Source organism: Sapajus apella, unplaced genomic scaffold, assembly GCF_009761245.1.
Source record: "Sapajus apella isolate SASKATOON/1434 unplaced genomic scaffold, GSC_monkey_1.0 scaffold135, whole genome shotgun sequence".
Lineage (NCBI taxonomy): Eukaryota > Metazoa > Chordata > Mammalia > Primates > Cebidae > Sapajus > Sapajus apella.
In genome coordinates, this window is record NW_022437075.1 from 1744044 (window position 1) to 1768623 (window position 24580).

Sequence of the window (24580 nt, forward strand, 5' to 3'; positions counted from 1 at the left end):
TGTATTGAAGATGTTAGAGTAATGAGTTAGGAGTCTATGTTTGATGATTTTTGACTACATATCCAGGCTTTTACATGAGAAATAAACATCTGTCATATTTAAGCATCTATTAATTGGGGGCTCTTCATTACATGAATGAAACAAATATCTAAATAAACTGAAGCCTTAAATAATGACCACTCAAATAGGCAAGTCCCCTGTTAACAGGCCCTGTTAATCTTTTTTTCTTTTTGGACCATCTGCCTCTGTGAGGCACCTGGGAGGGACCTGTCCCCTTCCCCCTCCCTTAAGATGTGGAGGATCCAGTGATCCTCCCCCTTATAGAGGGCACGTTGGTTTGGTCCTAGTCCCTTAGGTCTTTTGGATCCTTTATGTTAGTTAGGGGACCAAAGATCACTCACTGGAGCTGTGGTACTGTATGGATAGGTATCCTGTGAGTTTTCTGGCTGGTACTCGAGGGCAACAGCCAGTCAGTGGGCTTGCCATTTGTCCTCTCTGTCTTCTTTCTGTTCCTTCTCCCTATCCCAGTTGTTAAGACACCTTACTGGCCAGGTCTACTAGTCTTGAGATGGGAGCATTGAGTTCTAATTTTACTTTTTGGAGCTTATGTCTAATGTCTGCTGTGCTCTGAGAGCTAAAATAAGATTGTCTCTTCTTTCTGGGTTTGGTCCACTTCCTCCCTAGCTTTTTTGAGAAGAGGTATTTTTCTGTTTCACTGAAGAGAATATTAAAAGGGACTGGACATCTGCCGAATTGAGGTCATGGGTCTGAAAATATTCTGAATGAGGTTTTTAAACCCTTCAGGATCTTCCCTTAGTCCTTTAGACTGAGACTTTCAGTTATAAACCTCTGAAGTTGTGAAGGGAAAATGTACAGCAACCATTTCTCTTACCCCACTGGGAAATTGCTGGAAGGGTCATCATAGAGTAAGGCTGGTAAATGCCCCATTCTGGGTACTGGCTGGGCTGAGTCCCTGAGAGGAATCTGAAGGTGATCGGTAGAAAGGGAGTGTGTTGCCTGCAGAGGTCACTGAGGATAAGGGAGCTGTAGGTCAAAGATTATAGAATTAAAAATCAAAGCTTTTAATAATTTCATTAATAGTAAATTAATATCATAAAGAAACCTTGTTTTAATGTAGGCAACCAATCTCAGAAAGACTTATGAATAATTTCTTATTAATTATAGCCAACTTAATCATATACAAAATTTCTTTGATAAATTTTCCTCCACAGACTTTATCATGACTTACACAGATCATCTATAACATGCTTAGACCTTTTGATTTGTTCTATAATACCTCTTTTAAAATAATTGGTTATTTTATTTTAGGACGAAACTTCACCATATGAAATCGTTTTCTTATATGAAATTGTTTTCTTTTCTTAAAATACACATTTATATCTAAAAATCTTTTATCTCTCTTTCTCTTACTGTTTCCTTTCTACCATTTTAAATAAATCATTTTAAATAACCTCTAAACTACATAAAATTATTGTTTTCTCAAGAATACAAATCACATAATTATATTATTATAATTCTTAAATTTTAGTGAAAACTCAGGAAGCAATAAATGTTGAACTGTTTATCAGATGTTAACATTTTATAGCTGAAACCATTCTATAATTTTTAGAAACTTGTTTTTTTCATATTATAATCCCTTTTTTATTGGAAATGACCCAATATCTAACGAGCATTTATTATTCAATTCAAAATAATTACAGCATTTTAATTACATGAAAAGATTGTCTACAGGCATTTTTCCCATTTATATGTACCTAATTCTTTCATTTTTTTTTTAAGGATTCTTTCTTTTTCACTGTGAGGTCAAATTTACATACATCAAAACACACAATTATTAAAGATATTATTCAATGAGTTTTGGAAAATATGTACACCTGAGTAACTCAAATCTCTATTAAAAAATATACAAAACAACATTATCAATCCCCAAATTCCCATATGCTCCTCATCAATAAGTCTCCAACTCTATCTCCTTAGAGGCAACCATTAATTTATTTTCACCATGCATTAGTTTGGCTTGTTGTAGAATTAGCATGAATAGAATGACACAGTATGCATTCTTTATGTAACTCTTCTTTCACTTAGCCTGTTTTTCTATATTCATCCATTTTGTTGCATGTATAGATAGTTCCTTTTTTGCTGAATCATATTCTATCATATCAATCTACCATACTCTGGTTATTTGTTCTTCCATTGATTGACACCTGGGCTGTTTCCAGATTTTGGGTAAATACTTAAAAATGAAATCACCAGATCATGTAGTAGGTATATGTGTAGGGTTTTTTAAATTTTCTACTTTTAAGGTCAGGGGTACATGTGCAGGTTGTGTAGGCTTGTTACATAGGTAAGCATGTGCCATGGTGGTTTGCTGCACAGATCATCCCATCCCTTGGTATTAAGCCCAGCATCTATTAGCTATTCTAGATGCTCTCCCCCCCACTCCACTCCCTGCAACAGGCCCCAGTATGTATTTTTTCCCACCGTGTGTCCATGTGTTCTCATCATTCAGCTCCCACTTATAAGTGAGAACATGTGGTCTTTGCTTTTCTGTTCCTGCATTAGTTTGCTGAAGATAATGGCTTCCAGTTCCATCCAGGTCCCTGGAAAAGACATTTTGCAATGAACATGCACATGTATCTTTATAATAGAATGATTTATATTCCTCTGGATATATACCCAGTAATGAGATTGCCTCTGGGTCTTTGAGGAATCACCACACTGTCTTCCACAATGGTAGAACTAATTTACACTCCCACCAACAGTATAAAATCATTCATTTTTCTCCACAACCTTGCTGTCATCTATTGTTTTTTGACTTTTTATCAATAGCTATTCTGACTGGTGTGAGATGGTATCTCATTGTGGTTTTCATTTGCATTTCTCTAATGAGCAGTGGTGTGGAGCTTTTAAAAAATATGTTTCTCGGCCACATAAATGTCTTCTTTTGAGAAGTGTCTGTCCATGTCCTTTGCCCATGTTTTAATGGTTTTTTTTTTCTTGTAAATTTGTTTAAGCACCTTGTATATGCTAGATATGAGACTTTTGTCAGATGGAAGTATTGCAAAAATTTTCTCCCATGCTGTAGGTTGTCTGTTCACTCTGATGATAGTTTCTTTTGCTGTGCAGAAGCTCTTTAGTTAGATCCCATTTGTCAATTTTTGCTTTTGTTGCTAGTGCTTTTGGCATCTTTGTCATGAAATCTTTGCCTGTTCCCATGTCTTGAATGGTATTGCCTAAAGTTTCTTCTAGGGTTTTTATAGTTTGGGTTTTTACATTTAAGTCTTTAATCCATCTTGAGTTGATTTTTGTATTTGGTGTAAGGAGGGGCTCCAGTTTCAATTTTCTGCATTTGGCTAACCAGTTCTCTCAACACCGTTTATTAAATAGGGACTCCTTTCCCCATTGCATGTTTTTGTCACACGCACGCACGCACACACACACACACACACAGATCCGAAAGCTTTTACCTCAGAATTTTAGCCATGAGATAGCAATACAAACTTACCACTGTATAAAGATACCTGGATGCAAATTATTTCTAACAAAATTGGAACCTGTTCACATGGCTAAACTCTGTTTGCCCTAATAGATAATTCAATGAAAGCTGTGGACCAAAATTTTGGGTAAAGCAGTTTTCATGGCAGTTTTGATTGTAAAAACTTTTTTTTCATTTTTTCTTCAGTTTCAAACAAGTTTCCAGTGTTTCCATTTCAGTTAGACCATAAATTAAGTGTTATTTCAGCACCAGCATATTTAAAGCCAGCAGAGAATAAAATAGAGGAAGACATAGAGCTTTGGAAGACTCTGCTTAACTCTGTAGTAGCAGGTTAACCATCTGAGCTCTAAATTTTCCTTACTGTGCACAAAACCAGTACTGACCATTGTATTCAGGCATCTCTGGTGTCTTATTGAGGCCAAGTGGGCATCCCTGGCATCCTGTCTCAGGTAGTCTCCCATAGGTACCTTAACATCATAATGGTGATTTCTGCCAATCCCCAAAAAGTGGTCCCTTAACCTCAAAGCCTCTGAATCATCCTCCTTTTAGTAGAGCAGCCAAGGCCTCCTTGCCTTTAGGTCCTCAGGGAGGAGGAAGAGGAGGAGGGGGAGAAGGAGGAGGAGACGAAGAAAGGCATTTTCAAGAAGGGAGAATTTCAAGTTCCTTCAGTTCACGAAAATTGGCATGTAAGAGGTTTTCACAGGCATAAGAGAACAAACACTAAGGAATAAACAGAGAAATAGAGAAGAACACACACACATAAAAGACTTGCTGGTAGGTCATTTCCTGGTTCTGTAGTCTACACTGTCAGCCCTTCAATTCCTCTCTCACCTTTCTAAGGGCAGTTTTCTTTAAATCAATATGATAATAAATTTTGTCATGCTTTTAGCTCACCCTCACATAGTCAAAGCTTAGTTGTTATTATTAATTATTATTATTATTTGAGACAGAGTCTCACTCTGTTGCCCAGGCTTAAGTGCAGTGGCACGATCTCAGCTCACTGCAACCTCCTCCCAGGTTCAAGGCATTCTTGTGCCTCAGCCTTCTGAGTAGCTGGGACTACAAGAATGTGCCATGACACCCAGCTAACTTTTGTTTGTTTGTTTTAAATATTTTTAGTAGAGATGGGGTTTCACCATGTTAATTAGGCTGGTCTCAAACTCCTGACCACAGGCTATCTGCCTGCCTCGGCCTCCCAAAGTACTGGGATTACAGGCGTGAGCCACCATGCCTGGCGAGCCACCATTCCCAGTCTCTTTAGATCAGTAGAATAATAAATTTTGTCATGCTTTCAGCTCACCCTCACGTAGTCACAGCTTGGTTTAGTCTTTACGTAAACAAGACCCTAAAAACTTAAAACAAAGATGGTGTGTTCCTCTGCTTGCTTTCTGACAATGCCCTACTCTGTAATGGAATAGCTTCTAATAAATTTGCTTCTTTCACCATGCTCTGTGACTTGCCTTGAATTCCTTCCTATGCAAGATCCAAGAACCCTCTTTTGAGGTCTGGATCAAGACCCTTTTCTGGCAGCACTTTCATTTGCCTGCTCTTTGTCCTGCTCATCCTAGGCATATGGTCAGCCTCCCCACCACCTGGGGGTCCTTTTGGGGACTCACTGAGCTAGCCTGCCTCACTTGCCAATGGGTGAGCAGCCAGAGGGGAAGCTTTGCTCAGTCATTCCTGGGCCTAGAGGACCCATTCCCTGTGCATCAGGGATCAGCCTCCAGTTTGAGGTTGGGGGCATGAGTGGGGCCAACCTGCAGCAGTGGCATCCAACTTCAGGGGTGCCACTGTTCTGTCACTCCAGCCTGGGTGACAGAGTGAGACATCATCTCTAACAAAGTTAAAAAAAAATGAAAAAGAAAAATTTGGAAGAAAATTCCACCAAGTTCCAAAAACCACAACTTAGATTTGCCATGTGTGCTGAGTACTGTCAAATCCACAAGAATGATGTGATGTGTAGGCACTGCACTGGGTAATGTAAGTAATCTAGAGATGATTTAAAGTATGCAAAAGCATGTGCATAGGTTATATGCAGATACTGTGCCATTTTACATGAGTCTTCAGCATCCACAAAATTTGATATCCTGGGGTCCTGAAACCAATCCCCCAGGAATACTGAGGGAGGCTTTACGACCATATACATATACATACTTTCTACAGGTATGAAGAAACTTTAGTAGGACACTTTAGATAAGCTACAGTGGTTACCTATGTTTTTGGGGTAAACTTTTGATGGATGGTGCACAAGTGGTGTGCGGAAGGATTTTGACTACCACTTATTTTCAAATTTTTGAAATTATCTAGTTTATGATTTTTTTATTTTTGCCACTTATCCCCAAGTTCTAAGTAGTATATTAACTCTCCAACACTTAAATAAGGCATTAGTTTTAAGGAGGAAGGTCACAGGAGCGCCCTCCTACGTCTCCTCGCCGTCCCAGCCCTGTCCTCGTGTCTCACGGGGCACTCGGCCAGGAGCGGCTGAACTTCCTCAGCCCGCGCATCGCGGAGCGCACGCGCAAGCAAGCCACGGCGCATGCGCTGCAGAATTTGCACTCCGTCCGAGCGTGGAGACGTTCAGTCAGGCCAGGGCATCAGGCATGCGAGGTGAGTTTGCGGGGTCCAGGGCAGGAGAGTCGCCGCTGTGCGGGCAGCCCAGCCAGGGGCCTGGGCGGGACCGGGTCACGGTGTCCCTGAGGGCGCGAGAGACATCCAGCGCGTGGCAGCGCGGGGCTTCGTGAGGGGGATATGTGTTGGGCCTTGTTGGGTGCTTGTGGTGGAAAAGCCACCCCAGAGGCGAGGGCTGCGTCTGACTACCTGAAAATCGCTGCCCCTGCAGGGAGGGACCCAGGACGGCCCTCTGCAGTTGGAGGGCCTGGAGCCCACCCCAAGGCCGGAGGCTGAGGCCTGAGAATCACTTGAGCCCAGGAGGCAGGGGTTGCAGTGGACCAAGATCCCGCCACTGCACTGCAGCCTGGGCGACTGAGGAAGACTCTGCCTCAAAAAAAAAAAAAAAAAAGAAAGAAAGAAAGAAAAGAAAAAAAGAAATACCTCAGTGGAAAGAAGCACAAAGGACAAGAACAATTTGTAATTGGCTCGTAAATATGAAACAAAAAGGAAGTCGTATTATTAATCAAAAGAAATGTAAAATTAAAGAACAAAACAATATATTTTTAAATCTGTCTAATTAACAGCCAATTTTGAGGGCTTATAATGTTCTTGATTGACAGAACCAGTGACATAATTTGCAGGGCTTAGTGCAAAATGAAAAAGTGGGGCTCCTTGTCCCAGAAACTGTGAAAACTTTCAAGAGAGTGACAGTAAAGCATTAAACTAGGCCTGTGGGCTTTGTGAGAATGGGACCCTTGTGACTGCCCTGATTACAAGCCTGTGAAGCTGGTCTGTTGGCTTCTAAGGTGGACTGAGTGAGACTTGTAATCTTATATATTGAGTTTGGAAGAAGAAGTTGGTAGAAGCCTTTAAAAGGAAAATTTGGCAGATTATGTCAATAACTTTTTTTTAAAAAGTTTATGCCTTTTGTCTAGGTAATTTTACTTTGTGGAATATATCCTAGAAGGGAAATATCAGAGATGCAAACAAATACTTCATTTCAATGATGTTCATTGCATTATGATTTATAATAATGGAAAACAAAAATAAATGCTTTCAAATAGAAAAACTGTTAAATTATAGAAATAAAAGGTATAAGTTTTAGTGAAGAGAAGAAAAAAAAAATGTTTCCCCCAAGTGGCATCTTTGTTCATGGTTCTTTAGAGTGAGTATAGCCTTTATGGAAGAAAACTATGTTTTATTTCTCTGATTTCAGAAGAAATGAAGGTTTGTTGTAGAACATTTTGAAGCTAGAAAATAGTTATGAGAGAGAAAGTACAAAATCACCTACAAAAGTCAGTTATAATCTTACTGCTCGTAGGCAAACTGAAGGTGCAGTGTTTTGATTCAGCACCTTTTCTGTGCTTTGTATGGTTAAGCATATATTGTTATGTACAGGTATTTTTCCGCTTGATATTATGACCTAGATGTTTTCCTACAACTATAATACAGCTAAAAAATGTTTAGCAAAATATACATGTGGAAAAGGGCACAAACCACAAATGTGTATCTCAGTTTTCAGAAAGTGAATACACTGTGCCTACATCATGAGTTTCCAGATTAAGAAATAGAACATTCCTAGCTTTCCAGAAGCCCTCATGCCTGGTTCCAGTCATTACCACCCTTCCCCCAAACAGCAACCACTATTCTGACTTCTAATACTTCTAATAGGTTTTGCCTATTTTTGACCTTTATATAAATGGAATCATGTAATATGGACCTTTTTTTGAGCCTGGTTTAATTCAACAGCAATGTACATTCATATTTTCTGTTTAGCAAATATATCGTCCTACTATGGCTCTGTCTCCTTTCCAACACTTGGTATTATCTGACTTTTTCATTTTGAACATTTTGGAGGGTGTATAATTATATCCTGTTGTGGTTGTAATTCCTATATCTCTGATAACTAATGAAGTTTAACCTTGTTTTATGTTGATTGGCTATTTGGCTGTCATCTTTTGTGTAATACTTGTTCAGATCACCTTCAGTCCACTGTCCACTCATAACTGTTCAGGCTGGTTGTCTCTCTATGTAATTTCTGCAAGTCCTGAGGTCTTTGTGTCCTTTTATCTAATACAAGTCTGCCCACCATCTTCCACAGCATTGTGTTCTAGAGCCGCCTGCCTTTAAGAGTAGCTCTTTCCTGCAAAGGACTAAGGTATAGAGATGCCACATGTGACAGGGGTTTCGGATATCTTGAGGAATCACTACATCTTTCATGTGCATGGTCAAGAGGATAAACTAGAAACAGAGACACTGAAAGTTTCTCATCAAAAGTTTGGGAATTTTCAGTACCTGTCAGTGAATGGGCCTCATCAAGCTGTGAGCCAAATCCAGGAGCTCTGTTGGCAATAGACACAGCCAGAGATCCACACCAAGGAGCACATGATAGAGCACATGATAGTGCTGGCACAGTTTCTGAGCACCCTGCCAGAGGAGATTCAGACATGGGGCAGGTCAAAACAGCCCAAGAACAGCAAGGAGGCAGGAACCATGGTGGCAAACTTTATTCAGGCATGTGAGAAGCAAGGTGAGAAGGAGGAAGCAACTGGCTGCTTCTGTTTATTCAATATCTGCTGTATGCCTGGCATGTAATAGGAGCTGAATACAAATTTGCTGAGTGAATGAAGGAAACAATGAATTTTATACATTCAGTCTGATCTGCCTAATCTCATGTGAGATGAAAGAAATATGGGGTTTGGTTTTTTTAATTTTCAGGTTTGGGGGTGCATTTGCAGGTTTATTACATGAGTATATTGGGTGATGCTGAAGTTCTGGCTTCTAGTGATTCTGTCACCCAGGTAGTGGACATAGTACTGGATAGGCAGCTTTTCAACCTTTGCCCTCCTTCCTCATTACCTTCTTTTGGAATTCTCTGTGCTTATTGTTCCCATCTTAGTGTCCATGTAGTTTAGTCCATGTAGTTTAAACCCAATGTTTAGCTCCTAGTTACAAGCAGAAACATGTAGTATTTGGTTTTCTTTTTCTGTGTTAATTTGCTTAGGATGATGGCTTCCAGCTGTACCCATGTTGCTACAAAGGACATGATTTCGTTGTTTTTTATGGCTGTGTGGGTTTGGCTTTTGCTTTTAACATTTACTGTTTCTCTGAGTGTACCAGCTTTGTTCACATTTCTTTGTTCCCCTCACATTTCTTATCCAGTGCAAACCTTAGTTTCAACACAAAACAACACACATAACACAAAAAATCTCCTGGGATTGCTTGTGGTATTAATATATTAAGTGTAAATTTGGAAAAATTTGTCTTTACATTAGTCTTTCTATTCAAGAACAAGAATGATTAGCTAAATTTTATGCAAGGGGGCATAAAATGTGGGAGATACAATGCCTGGAAGTTCAACTTCTGCCAAAATTTGACTGGTATCTTAGAAACTCAAGTTATTAGATTAGAGTTAAGGAAACACATGTCAAGAATGAGAGAAGAAAGCCACTGGGTCCTTATAGTCCTTTGAAGAAAATAGTACTAACTAAAAATGAAGTATTGTTTGGGGCATATATATAGCAAGGGAACAATGAATATAAATGGAAGACCTCAGACCATAGTTACCTCTAGAGGGAAGGCTGGATGGAGCATGGACATGAAGGAAGCACACAGGCAGATGTAAGTTATTGGAAAGGTTCAAGTTTTGGATTGGATAGTAAATTCATAGGCCTTAATTATACTTAAAAATATAAACAAATGGATTTAAAATAACCATGAAGGCTATGCATGGCTCAATTAAGATAGCACATCATGAACTAGGGATTATGATTAATCCCATTCTGTGCTCCCACATTCCTTAAAAGAATTTTTAAAATGCTAATAATGAACACTTGAGCACTTAGAGTGTTTTAATGTATTATCATAGGTGTCCTTACATATTAATTCATTTTCCTGTATTAATAGCTCTGTGAAATATGTGTTACCTTCATTTTGTAGACCAGGAGACAGAGGCATAAAGAGGTTGAGTAACTTGACCATGGTTCCACAATTTATATTAATAATTGGCAGTCAGGATTCAGACTTAGGCTGCCGGCTCCAACATCTGTACTCTTAATCACAGTGTTGCAGTGAGTGCCTCATATGGATATAATGGGTGTTTTCCAGGGGCTAAAAACTTGGCCAGAGGCACTGAGTTATTGATGAAGCTAGAGTTCAGTGAGAAGGAAAGACAGTTCCCTAGGGTACCAGAAAGAAACAGCAGATTAATGAAGGGTACACCCAGAAAAGAGAATATATAGGCAAGGAAGGCCATCAAACTTAAGGCTTCTGGAGGGAAGGTGGTGGTTGGATTAAAGAGTAACCGGTGAGTGAAAAATATGTAGGAAAGGTTTAATCATAAGAGCTGCCATTTACCTAAAAAATACTGTGTGCCTTACATATGTAATGTTTAATCCTCACAAGAGCCTTTAGAGGTATAGTATACTCCCCTTATCTGAGGGGCATCCATTCTAATACCCCTAGGAGATGCTTGAAAATGTGGATGGTATCAAACCCTGTGTATACTATGTCTTTTCCTCTACATACATACCTGTGATGAAGTTTAATTTATCAATTAGGCACAGTAAGATATTAACAACAACTAGTTATAGAACAATTATAACAGTACGTCAGCGTCACTATTCTTGTGCTTTGGAGGCATTATTAAGTAAAATGAGGGTTACATGATCACAGGCACTGCAATACCATGACAGTTGATCTGATGACCAAGACAGCTAATAAGTGACTAACAGGTAGCTAGTGGATACAGAGTGGATACACTGGATAAAGGGATGATACATGTCCCAAATGGGAAAGAGCAACAAAGTGTGAGATTTCATCACCAGAATGGCACATAATTTATAACATATAAATTGTTTATTTCTGGCATTTTCCATTTAATAATTTTGATCCCCAGTTGACCCTGGGTAACTGAAACTGCAGAAAGCAAAACCTCAGATAAGTGGGGGATACTGTATAGGTATTGTCATTATTTCTGCTTTACAGTTGAGAAACAGAGAATGTGGTGATCTTGATTGGACAGTGATGCCCAAAATGACTGATATAGAGGAAGCTTTTACTGTATTTTGAAGGCTTTGGGAGCCATTGAAGCATTTAGAGCTGGGCAATAACCAGAGCTCGCTTTTGGAACTTGTTATATTGAGTTCAGAAATGATTTCTGTCTTTCTCACCATAGGAACTCTAGAACTGCTATTCCTTCCCATGACAGGACAGGGTGGCATGAGGGTGGCAGGCCACTGTGTCTGTCAGTACTGCCAGACAGGACTTAATTCCATGGTTATTCCTCTCTCCCTTCTAGGTTTCCTTGCTCAGGACTCTGTCCCTGCAGAAAAGAGGAACACAGAGATGTTAGGCAATCCACCATCTGCTGGGTCCCAGGTGGGTCAGGCTTTCTTCTGACTTCCTTATTTAATTAAACCACTTCCTCGTTTCCTTTAAGTTTTTATATAACTATCACTTTGCTGAGCCTTTTTTTCTGGCTACTCTGTTTCCTTCTGATTCTTTTCTTTTTCTTGTTTCTCTAAGAAAAATCCTTCTGATTCTTTAATCCTCCTTCCATGCTTTACTTTTCTCTGTTGTACTTATCACCATCCCACATACTGTATATTTATTATTTTTCCTCTTTTCATGTCTTTTGAATTAATTGTTTATTTTTTTAGTTTTCCATTTTATTCAAAAAACCTTTATGTGGTTTGCATTGTTATTGTACCCCTTTTTATAGATGAGGGAGTGCAGGCAGAAAGTCTAAGTAAGATGCTGAAGGTCACAGAGCTGTTAAATAATACAACTAAGATATGAACCCAGGCAGTCTGGCTTTTGGGTCCACAATCCTAACCATTACATTAGTTATTACATTAGTACTATATTAGTTATTGCTGCCTAATGTAGTACTAATACTGCAGCTTAGGCTCGTCAGATTTAGCAGGTATACACAACACCCAATTAAATTTGAGTTTTAGATAAACCATGAATAAATTTTTCATGTAAGTATGAATAAAGTTTTAGCATAAGTATTAAGTTGAAACAATTTTTTGCATAAATATGCAATGTTTAATATTTAAGACATACTTATGCAAAAAAACTATTTGCTGTTTATCTGAAATTCAAAAATTTTAAATGTTGATTATACTTTATGTTTGTATATTAAGAATTTCAAGCCAGGCATGGTGGCCCACACCTGTAATCCCAGACTTTTGGGAGGCCAAGGTGGGAGGATCACCTGAGGACAGGAGTTCCAGACCAGCCTGGCTAACATGGTGAAACCCATCTCTACTAAAAACACAAAAATCAGCTGGGCATGGTGGCACATGCCTGTAATCACAGCTACTCAGGAGGCTGGGGTGGGAGAATCACTTGAACCTAGGAGGCAAAAGTTGCAGTGAGCGAAGATCACATCACTGCACTCCAGCCTGGGCTACAGAGTAAGATCCTATCTCAAAAAACAAACAAACAAAACAATAACACACAGTACAGAACTCTTCTAATTTTTTAAATCAGAATCCACAAAACCAGTTAATAATGACATTTCCTAATTTTTTGGTTATGGTAGCAAATATAAATTTTTGAAAAGGATAAAAGGACCACGAGTCAAATAAACACATCTGAAGGTGCTGGGCAGCCAGTATATGAACCCTAATTTAATCCATTGTTGGTTGATTTGCATAAAAAGTTTTAGAAAGTTTCAATTAAAACACAAAAGATGTCGGCCGGGCGCGGTGGCTCACGCCTGTAATCCCAGCACTTTGGGAGGCCGAGGCGGGTGGATCACGAGGTCAAGAGATCGAGACCGTCCTGGTCAACATGGTGAAACCCCGTCTCTACTAAAAATACAAAAAATTAGCTGGGCATGGTGGCGCGTGCCTGTAATCCCAGCTACTCAGGAGGCTGAGGCAGGAGAATTGCCTGAACCCAGGAGGTGGAGGTTGCGGTGAGCCGAGATCGCGCCATTGCACTCCAGCCTGGGTAACAAAAGTGAAACTCTGTCTCAAAAAAAAAAAACAAAAAAAAAAAACACAAAAGATGTATATTAATAAAATGGGTATCATAGTATTATGTAATCTTCTGATATCTGCCTTTTTATTTTTGTAGTATGAAAAGATTTTATGTGTTTAATGTAGTGAATCTCTTTATTTTAAAGTTGAGACAATGAGAATTGAAGATTAATTAGCCCATATCTCACAACTAGCTAATAGCAGAACTCAAGACTCTTTATTCCAGTATAGGTTTGTTCCCATGATTTTCTCTAATAGTTAGAAAGGATGAGATGGAAAAAATAAAAGCAGTAGGGTCAATGGAGAATTTACAGTAGGAAAACATTTGGGAACAGTAAGAGAGCAGTCTTAAAAATGCTCTGACTACCACATGACCACGATAGTTTAAATATGCACTGTGAAGGGGAAATTATGACTGACCGTACAGTGTTTCTTACTTGAAATAAATACCTTTTCTACAACTAAATTCAATTCTTAAAATGAATCAGGTAACATTTCTCTTTTAGCAGTCTTTTTTTTTTTTTTTTTGACAGAGTCTCGTTCTGTTGCCAGGCGCCAGGCTGGAGTACAGTGGCACAATCGGGGTTCACTGCAACCTCCGCCTGCCGGGTTCAAGCAATTCTCCTGACTCATCCTACTGAGTAGCTGGGACTACAGGCGTGCGCCACCACGCTGGGACTACAGGCGTGCGCCACCACGCCCAGCTAATTTTTGTATTTTTAGTAAGAGACAGGGTTTCACTATGTTGCCCAGGATGGTTTTGATCTCTTGACCTCGTGATCCGCCCGCCTCGGCCTCCCAAAGTGCTGGGATTATAGGCATGAGCCACTGCGCCTTTTTTATCTAATAATATTGATTATCGATTATATTCAAGGCATTGTAGCATATTAACTGTATTAGTTAAGTATAATAAAGCACAAGAAAAAATGGTTATGAAAAACTGAGATTGCTCTCTATTCTAAATATTTTGAGTCAGACTCCTTTGAGAAACTTGGAATTTTTCTCTTCCAGAAAGGTGCACATTCACTGCAAAGCTCAGCCTTAAGAAACCATGATTGCCAGGTTAAGACCCCAGCCTAACAATGTACCTTTGGTTTTGAATCATTTTTTTCGTTGCCAAAGTACAACTAGAAACAACAGAAAAGTTCATTAACTGCTATAACACTTTGAGCAAAATGGCTAGCAAGTTTCAATTTTCAATTTTTGTCCTTACCTGTCTATAAAGACTGTTTATTGGATTAGCATATTTGAGTGGGAAGATCCCATGCATTTTCTCATACATGTTACAATTTTCTAGTTGGTAGACATTCAGATTTGCTAAGGAAGGTAAGTATCCTATTGCCTTAGGATAATGTTAGATTTGAAGATGTCAGTCTATGTTTTATTTTTTAACTTTTTTTTGGAATCAGGACATACATATGTAGGTTTGTTACCGAGGTGTATTGCACGATGCTAAGGTTTGGAGCGTGAATGAATCTGTCACTCAGGTAGTAAGCATAGTACCCAATAGGTGGCTTTTCCCAACCCTCCCTCCACTCTCTCCCTGCCTTCTCCTGTATTCCCTAGTGCCTGTTGTTCCCTTTTTAATGACTGTGTATACACAGTGTTTAGCTCCCTAAACACTGTGTATACACAGTCATTAAAAAGGGAAAAAGTCATTAAAACCAAATACCACGTGTTCTCACTCGTGAGAACACGTGGTATTTGGTTTCTATTTCTGCATTAGTTCACTTAGGATAATGGTTTCTGGTTGTGTCTGCGTTGCTGCAGAGGACATGGTTTTGCTCTTTTTTTGGCTGCATAATGTTCAATGGTGTATACATGCCTCATTTTCTTTGTCCAATCCACTATAAATGGACATTTGGGTTGATTCCATGTCTTTGCTACTGTGAGCAGTGCTGTGATGACCATATGAGTGCATGTGTCTTTTTGGTAGGATGGCTTATTTTCCTTTGGGTATATGGTATCTGCCTTTTAAATTCAACTTAGGTTACCAAGATTGTTGTATATAACTGTAGTTAATTGATTTCTATTGCTAGAATACTATTCCATTGTGTGACTATACTATATTCATCTCTTCTACTGTTAATGAATGTTTGGATTATTTCCAGATTTTGGGTGTTACAAACAATGCATGAGCATGTTTATAATATGCATATTATAAACATGAGCAAATATACCTAGGAATAGAATTTTTAGGTCCAGTGGAGAGTAGAAGGTTGGTTACCAGAGGCTGGGAAGGGTAGTAGAGGGTTGAGTGGAGGTAGAGATGATTAATGGGTACAAAAAAAAATAGAATGAGTAAGACCTACTATTGATAACACAATAGGGAGTCTATAGTAAATAATAACTTAATTGTACATTTTAAAACAACTTAAAGAGTGTAATTGCATTATTTGTAACTCAAAGGGTAAATGCCTGAGGGGATGAACACCCCATTCCCCATGATATGCTTATTCCACATTGCCTGCCTGTATGAAAGCATCCCATGTACCCCATAAGTATATACAAGTACAATGTGCCCACAAAAATTTTTAAAAATTAAATAAAGAATTTCTAGGTCAAAACTGTTTTTCCAATTTACATTTCCCTTAGCATCTCCAGTGGATCCATGTTTTATATAATACTTGGTATTGTCACACTTCTTAATTTTTACTCAATACTCAATTGAATGGGTATAAAATGGTATTTTGTCATCTTGATTTTCATTTCCTTGTTTATTAATAAGATTGAACATTTTTTCATGTTATGAGAACCTTATTTTACAGATGGGGCTCTGCGACTTAACCTACCCAAACTCACAAAGAACCAGACCCAGGACTCTGATTCCTGGGGCTGAGATATACTGCTGAGTTTTTAAGTATTTGCATGCTTGCATTCTTTCTTGATAAAGTGGCTTAAAAGGATATTTTCCCTCCAACTCAAATAGGTAGTAATTAGCAACAGGAACTATTACAGTAATGTTCCCACTTCTCTCAGACCCAGAAGGATGCAATGCCAGGTGCCCGTGGCTCTGGATTAGAGCACTTGGAAGCCCTCTGCTGGTCTGAATGCCTGCATCATGTTGAGTCCCCTCTAATCAGGTTCTTTCTCCCCCTCTGGAATCCTCCTGGACTTCGAACACTTACGAACATTTCTGATGTTTTAGGAGTTGGTGACCTTCAAGGATGTGGTTGTGCACTTCAGCCTGGAGGAATTAAGCTCCCTTAGTGCTGCTCAGAGAAACCTCTACCGGGAGGTGACCCTGGAGAATTACCGGAACCTGGTCTCCCTGGGTAGGTATGCCTTCACAGGACTTGGTTTCTTCCCACTAGGACAGTGGCTCTCAAATACTTTGTGTCCTCTCATCAGTGATGGTAGTTCACCATGTCAGTGAGTCTCAACCCAGGTCAGAGGCAATATTTTAATATTTGAACATCAAATTCATTGTTAATTATAAAATAGCTAACATTTACTGACTGAGCACTAAATATGTGTCAGGCTCTGGTGTAAGTCTTTTACATGTTTCATCTTCTTGAATCCTCACACCAGTCCTATGAGTGGGAGGTATGCTTATTGTTGTTGTTATTATTGACATTTTTAACGTTGAGGAAACTGAGTCATTGAAAGGTTAAATTACTTGTCAAAAGCTGGGATTTAACCCCAAGCAGATTGACTCCAGAAATCTGGCCTCTTAAACTCTGATGTGCTACCTGACAGGGGTTTGCTCCATCAGTTCTCAGCACAATGGAAGGCTTGAAATGATGTTTTGTGAATGAGTGAAGAAATTGCTAAAAATTCCAGGAGCTCTAAAGACTCCTACTGGCTTTAGGTGTAAGAATCAGAGATTGCCGATCTCTCTTTACATCCAGAGGCAAAATTGTTTTACCTGTTCTCACAGGTAATGTTGAAAGTAAAAAGTGAAAAGTTTATGTTGCCGATGCCAAGATCCTTTTTCAGTGGCTTTTTTGGGGGCTTGAGGTCCCCTGAAAAGCAGAATCCAAAACAAATACTGTTCAACTGGCAGTAACTTTGTGAAGTCAGAGACCTAATGGGAAGACACATGCATCCTATCTCAAACCTGGCCCAGGGGTGCACACTTTGAACTCTGGTTCTTATCGGTTACAAGGAAGTACATTTTCCAACATCTTTTACACTCTTCTCTAGCTAACCACATTTTATGCATTAAAATAGAGGGAATAGTATCAAAATAGAGGAAATAAATTAATTTTATCTTTTCAGCTCTTACTCAGTGAACTGGAGGCATTCTGTCTCGTGAGCCCTTGGCTTCTTTAACACTGAAGGTTTTGTGTTAATAGAGATCTTATATATCACCTGGAACATTGCCTTCCCAAGTGTGGAATGAGTACAGTGGGCTAAATAGAAGGTTCTTTTAGGCAGCACATGGACAGCATGACATAATCCTTCAATCTGTTGGTGAGAAATAAGTTCTTCTTCTAATTTTCTTTTAAGTCTTACGATTATATCAAGTAAAGAATATCAGTTTGATGTTGGCATATCTCTCTGTGTTTTTATTCTTCTGTTTTATCAAAGAGAGAGCAGACATCAAACCCTGGGTGCTAGATAGGCAACAGAAGCTAGGTAGCACTCAATAACCTTAGTTTCTGTTATATTTATCATTACGTTACCTTCAATTTTTGTGTGTGTGTGACATTGGTTTTTATTTACAGGGTTGATATAAAGCTTCCATGGAAAATAAGCATATTGGCTGTGTGCAATGGTTTATGCCTGTAATCCCAGCACTTTGGGAGGCTGAGGCAGGTGGTTCATTTGAGGTCAGGAGCAAGACCAGCCTGGCCAACATGGTGAAAGCCCATCTCTACTAAAAATATGAAAAATTAGCTGGGCATGATGGCAGGTGCCTGTAATCCCGGCTACTTGGGAAGCTGAGGCAGAAGAATCGCTTGAACCCGGGAGGCAGAGGTTGCAGTGAGCCAAGATTGCGCCACTGTACTCCAGCCTAGGCGACAGAGTGAAACTCCGTCTCAAAAAAAAAAGGAAGGAAGGAAAGAAAATAAGCATATTTAAGTTAAAAAGAAAGGTGATCTAAAGAAAAACATTAAATAAATACCGAATACAACTATAAATGGCACATAGAAGTGCCAAAATATTCATTAACTTGTCAGCAAACTGAGAGGTACAAAGTCTGGTACAGGCATTGGGGTTACAAAATAGACGACAATCCGTTCTCAAGGATATTACATTTGAGTGAAGAGAGTCAGACAGTAAACAAATAGTTTGGCATGCAAATGATAGAAGTTTGGGAAACAAGGAAATAAGGGAGGGGGAAGAACAGCATTTCAAGACAAAAGGGCAGCGGATGTTATCACAGGTGGGAAAAGAACCAAATGTTGACTTTGTGAGCAGCTGCAGCAGATTCTTATTGCTGAAGTATAGAGCTCAACACACTGCCCTCGTGCCCCATTTTTAGTCTTCATAGCAGTTTTTCAACCTTGGCACTCTTGATGTGGGGCCAGATCATTCTGGGTTGCAGGGCTGTCTTACAGAATGTTGAGCAGCATCCCTGCCTCCAGCCATTCTAGACACCAGGAACCCCTCCCTCTGCTCCCACAGTTGTGACAACCAAAGGTATCTCCATGCATTCTAAATGTCCCTTAGGGGATAAAGTCTCTATAGGCTGGAAACAGGCTTCATTTTACTCCTGTGAGAGTTTGTTCCTTCCTTATTATCCCAGAGTCTTTGGGACCCAGTGTTGGGAGTTACTGAACCCCTGAGTTCTGAGTCTTCCTCTCCAACAGGGTACCACTTCTCTAAACCTGACATTATCTCACGCCTGGAAAAGGAGGAATCACGTGCAGTGGAGACAGACAGCAATGCAGTGATTTGTCAAGGTGGGTAGTGACGGGGAAGCCCAGGGTGGAGGAGTTAGGACCAGGAAATGCTAGTCAGGGAGCTTTCTTCAAAGCCCCTCTGGGCCAGGGAGAAGGCTGGTAGGTGCTCTCACCTCAGGGGCTCTTTCTCCTCAGTACTCCCCTTCGTCTCCTTTCTGAAGTTCATCTCTTCCTGCAACATGAGTTCCTCTCCTGCTCAGCTCCAGGAAGCCAGTGTCCTTTTTCACTTGTGTTCCAGCCCTTCCATTCACTCATGCGTTTCTCCTTGCAGCTAGAAATCACAGATCTTTCTTCTTTAACTGAGACCAGCAAAAAACCTTGGCCTGATACCACTTGTCTTTCTCACTGCCCTTCCACTTTCCCTCACATCAGCTCCTTAGGCTTGTTGACACCCAGAGGCTCCCTTCCCTTTGCTTCTTAACCTGCACATCTGGTTTCCATCCCTCTCCTTCTGCCAACACAGACACACATATACGCTCTTATTTGAAACTTATTTGAAACTTCTTCCACAAAAGGTCCCCACTAGCATCCTCATGGTTCTAGAATCACAAGAATGTTCTAGACTTCACCTCTCCCAAACTCTATGGCTACAATCTAATAACATCCACCATCTTCATAAAATGCCCTTCTTTGAATTGGGTCACCATGTGCATCAGCTAGGATCACAGAAAACCCACATGCAAACTGGCTAAAGTCATAGAGGGATTATTAGCCTGTGACACTGATCAGCTGGGCTGTATTCAGGGACCCAGGGAAGTAATCGAAGACCTAGTTTCATTTTCTCCTACTGTGCCTTAAACTTTGACAATAAATCCTAGATGCATTTTTTTTTCCTGTACAAAGAAGGAGCAATAAAGAGCTGGTGTGCCCAAGAGGCATTCGAGAGAGAGAGGAAGCATCTTTTCAAGAAGCCCTTGACATACCTCTCCCGATTTGTCATTGTTCCATATTGGGTTATATCCCTTTCCTGAACGAGCAGCTGTGTCCAGTACAGTGCTAATTGACACAGCCCTCCTCCACCTTTTTCAGTGTGAGTGGAAAAGTGGATGTCCAAACAAAACCCAAGAAGTTACCAGGAAGACTCCTCTCTGTTTCTTTCATTGTTTTTTCCTCTTTCCCTACCCTGGTTTGTTCATTCATTCAGTCATCCATAGATATTTATCAGGCTTCTCTTGTGGGCCAGGTACTGTCCTAGCATCTGTGGGTATAATAATGAACAAGACAGACAAATCTCTTCATTCATAGAGCTTGCATTCTAATGAGAGAGGTAGTTTTAAAAAGTAGACAAATAACAACTGAGTGTAAAGTGGATAGAGAGTGAGATATGGGAGGTTGCTTAAGAGGGACCAGTCAGAGAAGGCCTCACTGTGGAAGATGTGAATGAGATGAGGGGCTGACCCATGTAGAAATCTTAAGGAAGAGTGTAATAGGCAGGGCAAACTGCAAATGCAAGGACCCTGACATGGGAATGAGGTTGGGTGTTCTAAAACCAGGAAGAAGGGCAATATGGTCTGAGTTCAGTGGAGGGTAGATGATGAGCCCACTCAGATAGTCAAGGGCCAGCCCACTTAGGAATATGTTAAAGAATTTTGTTGTAAGTGAGATGCGAAGATGGTGGGAAGTTTTGAGTAGGGGAATGAGGTGGTGTTATTCACATTTTAGAACTTTGCTGTCCAATATGGTAGACAGTAGGCACATGTGGCTACTTATATTTACACTAGTAAGAATTACATAGAATTTAAAATTTAGTTCCTCAGTCACATAAGCCACATTGAAAGTATTTGATAGCCACACATGGCTAATTGCTACTGTGCTGGACAGCAAATATGTATATAATTTCCATCATCACTGGGAGTTCTGCTGGGCAGTGATATTCTAGAAAGATCCATCTGGCTGTTCTATGGAGAACTGGCTTTATGAGGAAAAGCCAGAGAAACCAGTTCAGGAGGCCATTGAAGTCCATCAGGCTAAAGATGATGGAGGCTGAGGCTGTGGTTGTAGAGGAGTCAGGTTTGAGGTATTCCCTGAAAGGAGAACTGGCAGAACATGCTGAAATATTGGATGTACAGCAGGGTGAGGGAAACAAAAGAGCCAGTGAGGACTAGGTGTTCTCTTAGTCTTCCATTCTTGAGTGTTCTCTTCAAAGACCACCTCTAGAAGAGTCAATCCATTGTGATGGGCCCAGCTATCCCTCTTCTTGATGACTTCCTAAGCCATGTTCTGCTTCTGTTTTACCTGTACTCTCTGTTCACATATTTCAAGTGTCTGCCAGGATGCAACTACTGTGTTAATCACCTCTCTTCCAAACCACAGTCTTATACTTGACTCCCTTGGCTTCAGTATTTTTCCTACCAGAGAGTTACCTTTATAAAGCATACACTTTTTATCAACTTCTTACCACCGTCAAGAGAAAATTCAAACTTTTAGCAAAACACTAAAGTTCCTTCCAGTCTGGCCTGAAATTCACATCCCAGCCTCATCTCCTACAGATCTTGCGAGTAAGATCCTGTGTTTCTAGCTACCTAGGACTGTATACTTTCACAGTTCTATGGCCTAACTCAGGCTGTTTTATAGAAACTCTTACCCCCTTCCCCGTTTAAAGAGGCCAAATGCTGTCCTTTCCACTAATCATGTCCTGTTCCTAAGTGGAGTCAATTCCCCCATCTCTGCTCTTGTGTCATTTATAATCTGATTAGAGCCCCTTTTACAGACCTCTGACCCATCTGGTTAGATAATGCCTTGCACAAAACAGGCATTTAATAAATACTGAATTAAAGGAAATTGGTTGGCAGTATAGATTGGGGTAAAACAAGAGATTTGGAGCCAAGCAAAGAGAATCTTTGCTTAATTCTGAACAAGAGGTTGTTGACCTGTTCAGTCCAGTGTTTCCTCTGTGATCCTGCAGACCCATGGTAATAGATGTTCTTTAAAAAAAAATGTTTCGGTTTAAGAAATGCTACATTCTGCACCTTCCCTCCTTGGGATTCGACATGCATATTAAAAGTTCCGAGTCCCATGGGAATGAAACCTGCTTGATTTGCATCATACAACATTTTCCAAATTGACAACGGAACCCCCTTTGTGGCTATTTGTTTTGCAGAATATTAGCAATCTGCCAAACGTGGTTTGGAAAATGCTCACAAACTCCAACCGCAGCTCTTTCTCTGATTTCCTCTCATTCTGCTCTGTACATTTCTGGCATCTTTGTGACATGCCATCCTCCTGGATGACCTTTTTCTGCCTCTTCCTCACTCTTCCTTGCTTACTGTCCTTTCTATCCTTTTCCTATTTTCTTTTTAGGTTTTCAGAAAGCCCTTTCAACCTCCATAAGATCCATCTGTTACCCTTGGTCTGTTTATTTCTATTATATTGGTATGTCTCTCTGAGTAAAAAGAAGAGAGGAATTTTTACATTTTCTTTTTAGATTAGGAAAAGAGACCTGAAACCAAAGCAGTAACTCCAGGGCAAAGCCTGCCTACAGAAATATTATTATTGCAGGCAGAAATGGAGAATTAGCAGTAGGTAACTTCTGGCATGTCTCTGCAGGAGAGTCTCATGACGACCCATTGAAACCACACCAGGGCAACCAAGAGAAACTTTTGAGTCCTATAACAATGAATGCCCCCAAGACTCTCACTCAGGAAAGAAGCTATGGCAATGATGAATTTGAGAGACACTCTAATCTTACTGAACAATCAGAGGATCCTCTAGGAAAGGATCCCCAGGAAGGCACTACTCCTGGAATATGTACCAGTCCCCAGTCAGTGTCCCAAGAGAACAAACACAACAGATGTGAATTTTGCAAACGAACCTTCAGTACTCGAGTAGCCCTCAGGAGACACAGGAGGATCCATACTGGGGAGAAACCCTTTGAATGTAAACAGTGTGGTGAAGCCTTCTATCTCATGCCACACCTCAAGAGACATCAGAAGACTCATTCTGGTAGGAAGCCATCTGGCTGCAAAAAAGATAGAAAGTCTTCCATCCAGTGCACGAAGCTCTGTGAACGTGTAGGAATTCGTAGTCAGGAGGACTACTGTGAATGTTTTCAGTGCGGCAGAGCTTTTACCCAGAACGTGCATCTTTTTCAACATCTCAAAGCCCATGAGGCAGCAAGAGTCCTTCCTCCCTGGTTGTCCCGCAGCAAGACATACTTCATTCGTTATCAGCGGAAACATGACTATGTTGGAGAGAGAGCCTGCCAGTGTTGTGATTGTGGCAAAACCTTCAGTCAGAGTTCACATCTCATTCAGCATTATAGAACTCATGCTCACGAGAAGCCTTACCAGTGTCAGCTGTGTGGGAAATGTTTCAGCCGACCCTCATACCTCACTCAGCATTATCAACTCCATTCTCAAAAGAAATGTTGAGTGCAATCACTGTTGAGAAACCTTCAGTCACAGCACGCAATTTTCTCAACAGTTTCAGCTTCATCCTAGAAAGAGTGTTCTGAATGTGAGAAGGCCTTCCACTAGCCACCACACCTTGTTAACGGCTTGAAAATTCATCAAAGTGTGGTCCAAAAAAAAGTTGCAAGGATGTAGGAAAACCTTTTTCCAAGAGGGGGTTCCTCACGTGTCACACAGGTGAAAAGCTTACAAAGAGTATTTTTGTTGCGTAGAAAAGTAGCTAATAGATTTTTCCCTTTTTCAGTGATATTCATCATGAGGGAGGATTGCCCTCATTTGTTTATATCAGAATGTATTCATGGGTATTTGTTCTATGGGCTGTAATTCAGTACTATCATTTATTTTGCTGTTTAAATGGCTACAGCTTTGACCATTGGGAGCTCTTTCGAGTTGGCTCCTGTGCCTTTTCAGTAAGCTCCCGTCCTTTTCTGGAACCACTTTCTTTGTCCATCCTCCGTAATTTTTCTCCCTTCACCTCCAGGAAAAGCCTGTCATGTCTTTAAGATAGTTTCTACCGCATGCACCATCTCATGAAGTTTGCTGCTTTCCCCGGGTCAGAAGGCTCATGGCCTGATCAGTCTTTTATTTCACTTCTCCCTTTGCAGTTTTTGCTAGATCTACATTCTGCTTTAAATGTTATTTACTTAATATTTTTTGTCAATAGAATCATCTCTGTTTTTTGAACTTTGGTACCTCTACTTAAAAAGGAAATGTTTAAGTCACCCCAGACAAAGGGTTTTACTCACACCATAACCAGACTGCCCTGATTATCTCCAAGATGTCCTTTTACAGTTGGGTTGTTTCAATCTGGATCTAAACATAGTCCACAGATTGCATTTGGTTGTTTGATCTCTTAAGTCCCTCTTAATCTAAAGCAATCCCCTCACATTTTTAAGGCCTGTGCAATCCTGAGGTTAATATAGAACTTCCCTCCTGTTCCTATCCAGTTCCTGATACATCAAACAGTTTAGACACTTCTCTTCATATTTACATTTTTTAATTTGGAAGAACTCATTTAAAAATTTTTATATTTCATTGTGGTAAAAGCCACATAAAGCTTAGCATCTTAACCATTTTTAAGCATACAGTTCAGTTACGTTACGTATATTCACATTGTGGGCTGGGCATAATGGCTCACGACAGTAATCCCAGCACTTTAGGAGGCCGAGGTGGGTGGATCACCTGAGGTCAGCAGTTCAA

General features: G+C 40.1%; 1 protein-coding gene across 1 annotated transcript; it reads left to right on the forward strand.

Annotated features, from left to right (window-relative positions):
• The first annotated feature begins 9154 nt into the window (after positions 1-9154).
• Positions 9155-23490, forward strand: ZIM2 (zinc finger imprinted 2). The gene is made up of 4 exons (XM_032263348.1): positions 9155-11506; positions 16268-16394; positions 18879-18971; positions 22518-23490. Exons 1-4 carry the CDS (start codon positions 11279-11281, stop codon positions 23339-23341), a joined length of 1272 nt encoding a protein of 423 aa, XP_032119239.1. The 5' UTR covers positions 9155-11278; the 3' UTR covers positions 23342-23490.
• The last annotated feature ends 1090 nt before the right edge of the window (positions 23491-24580 follow it).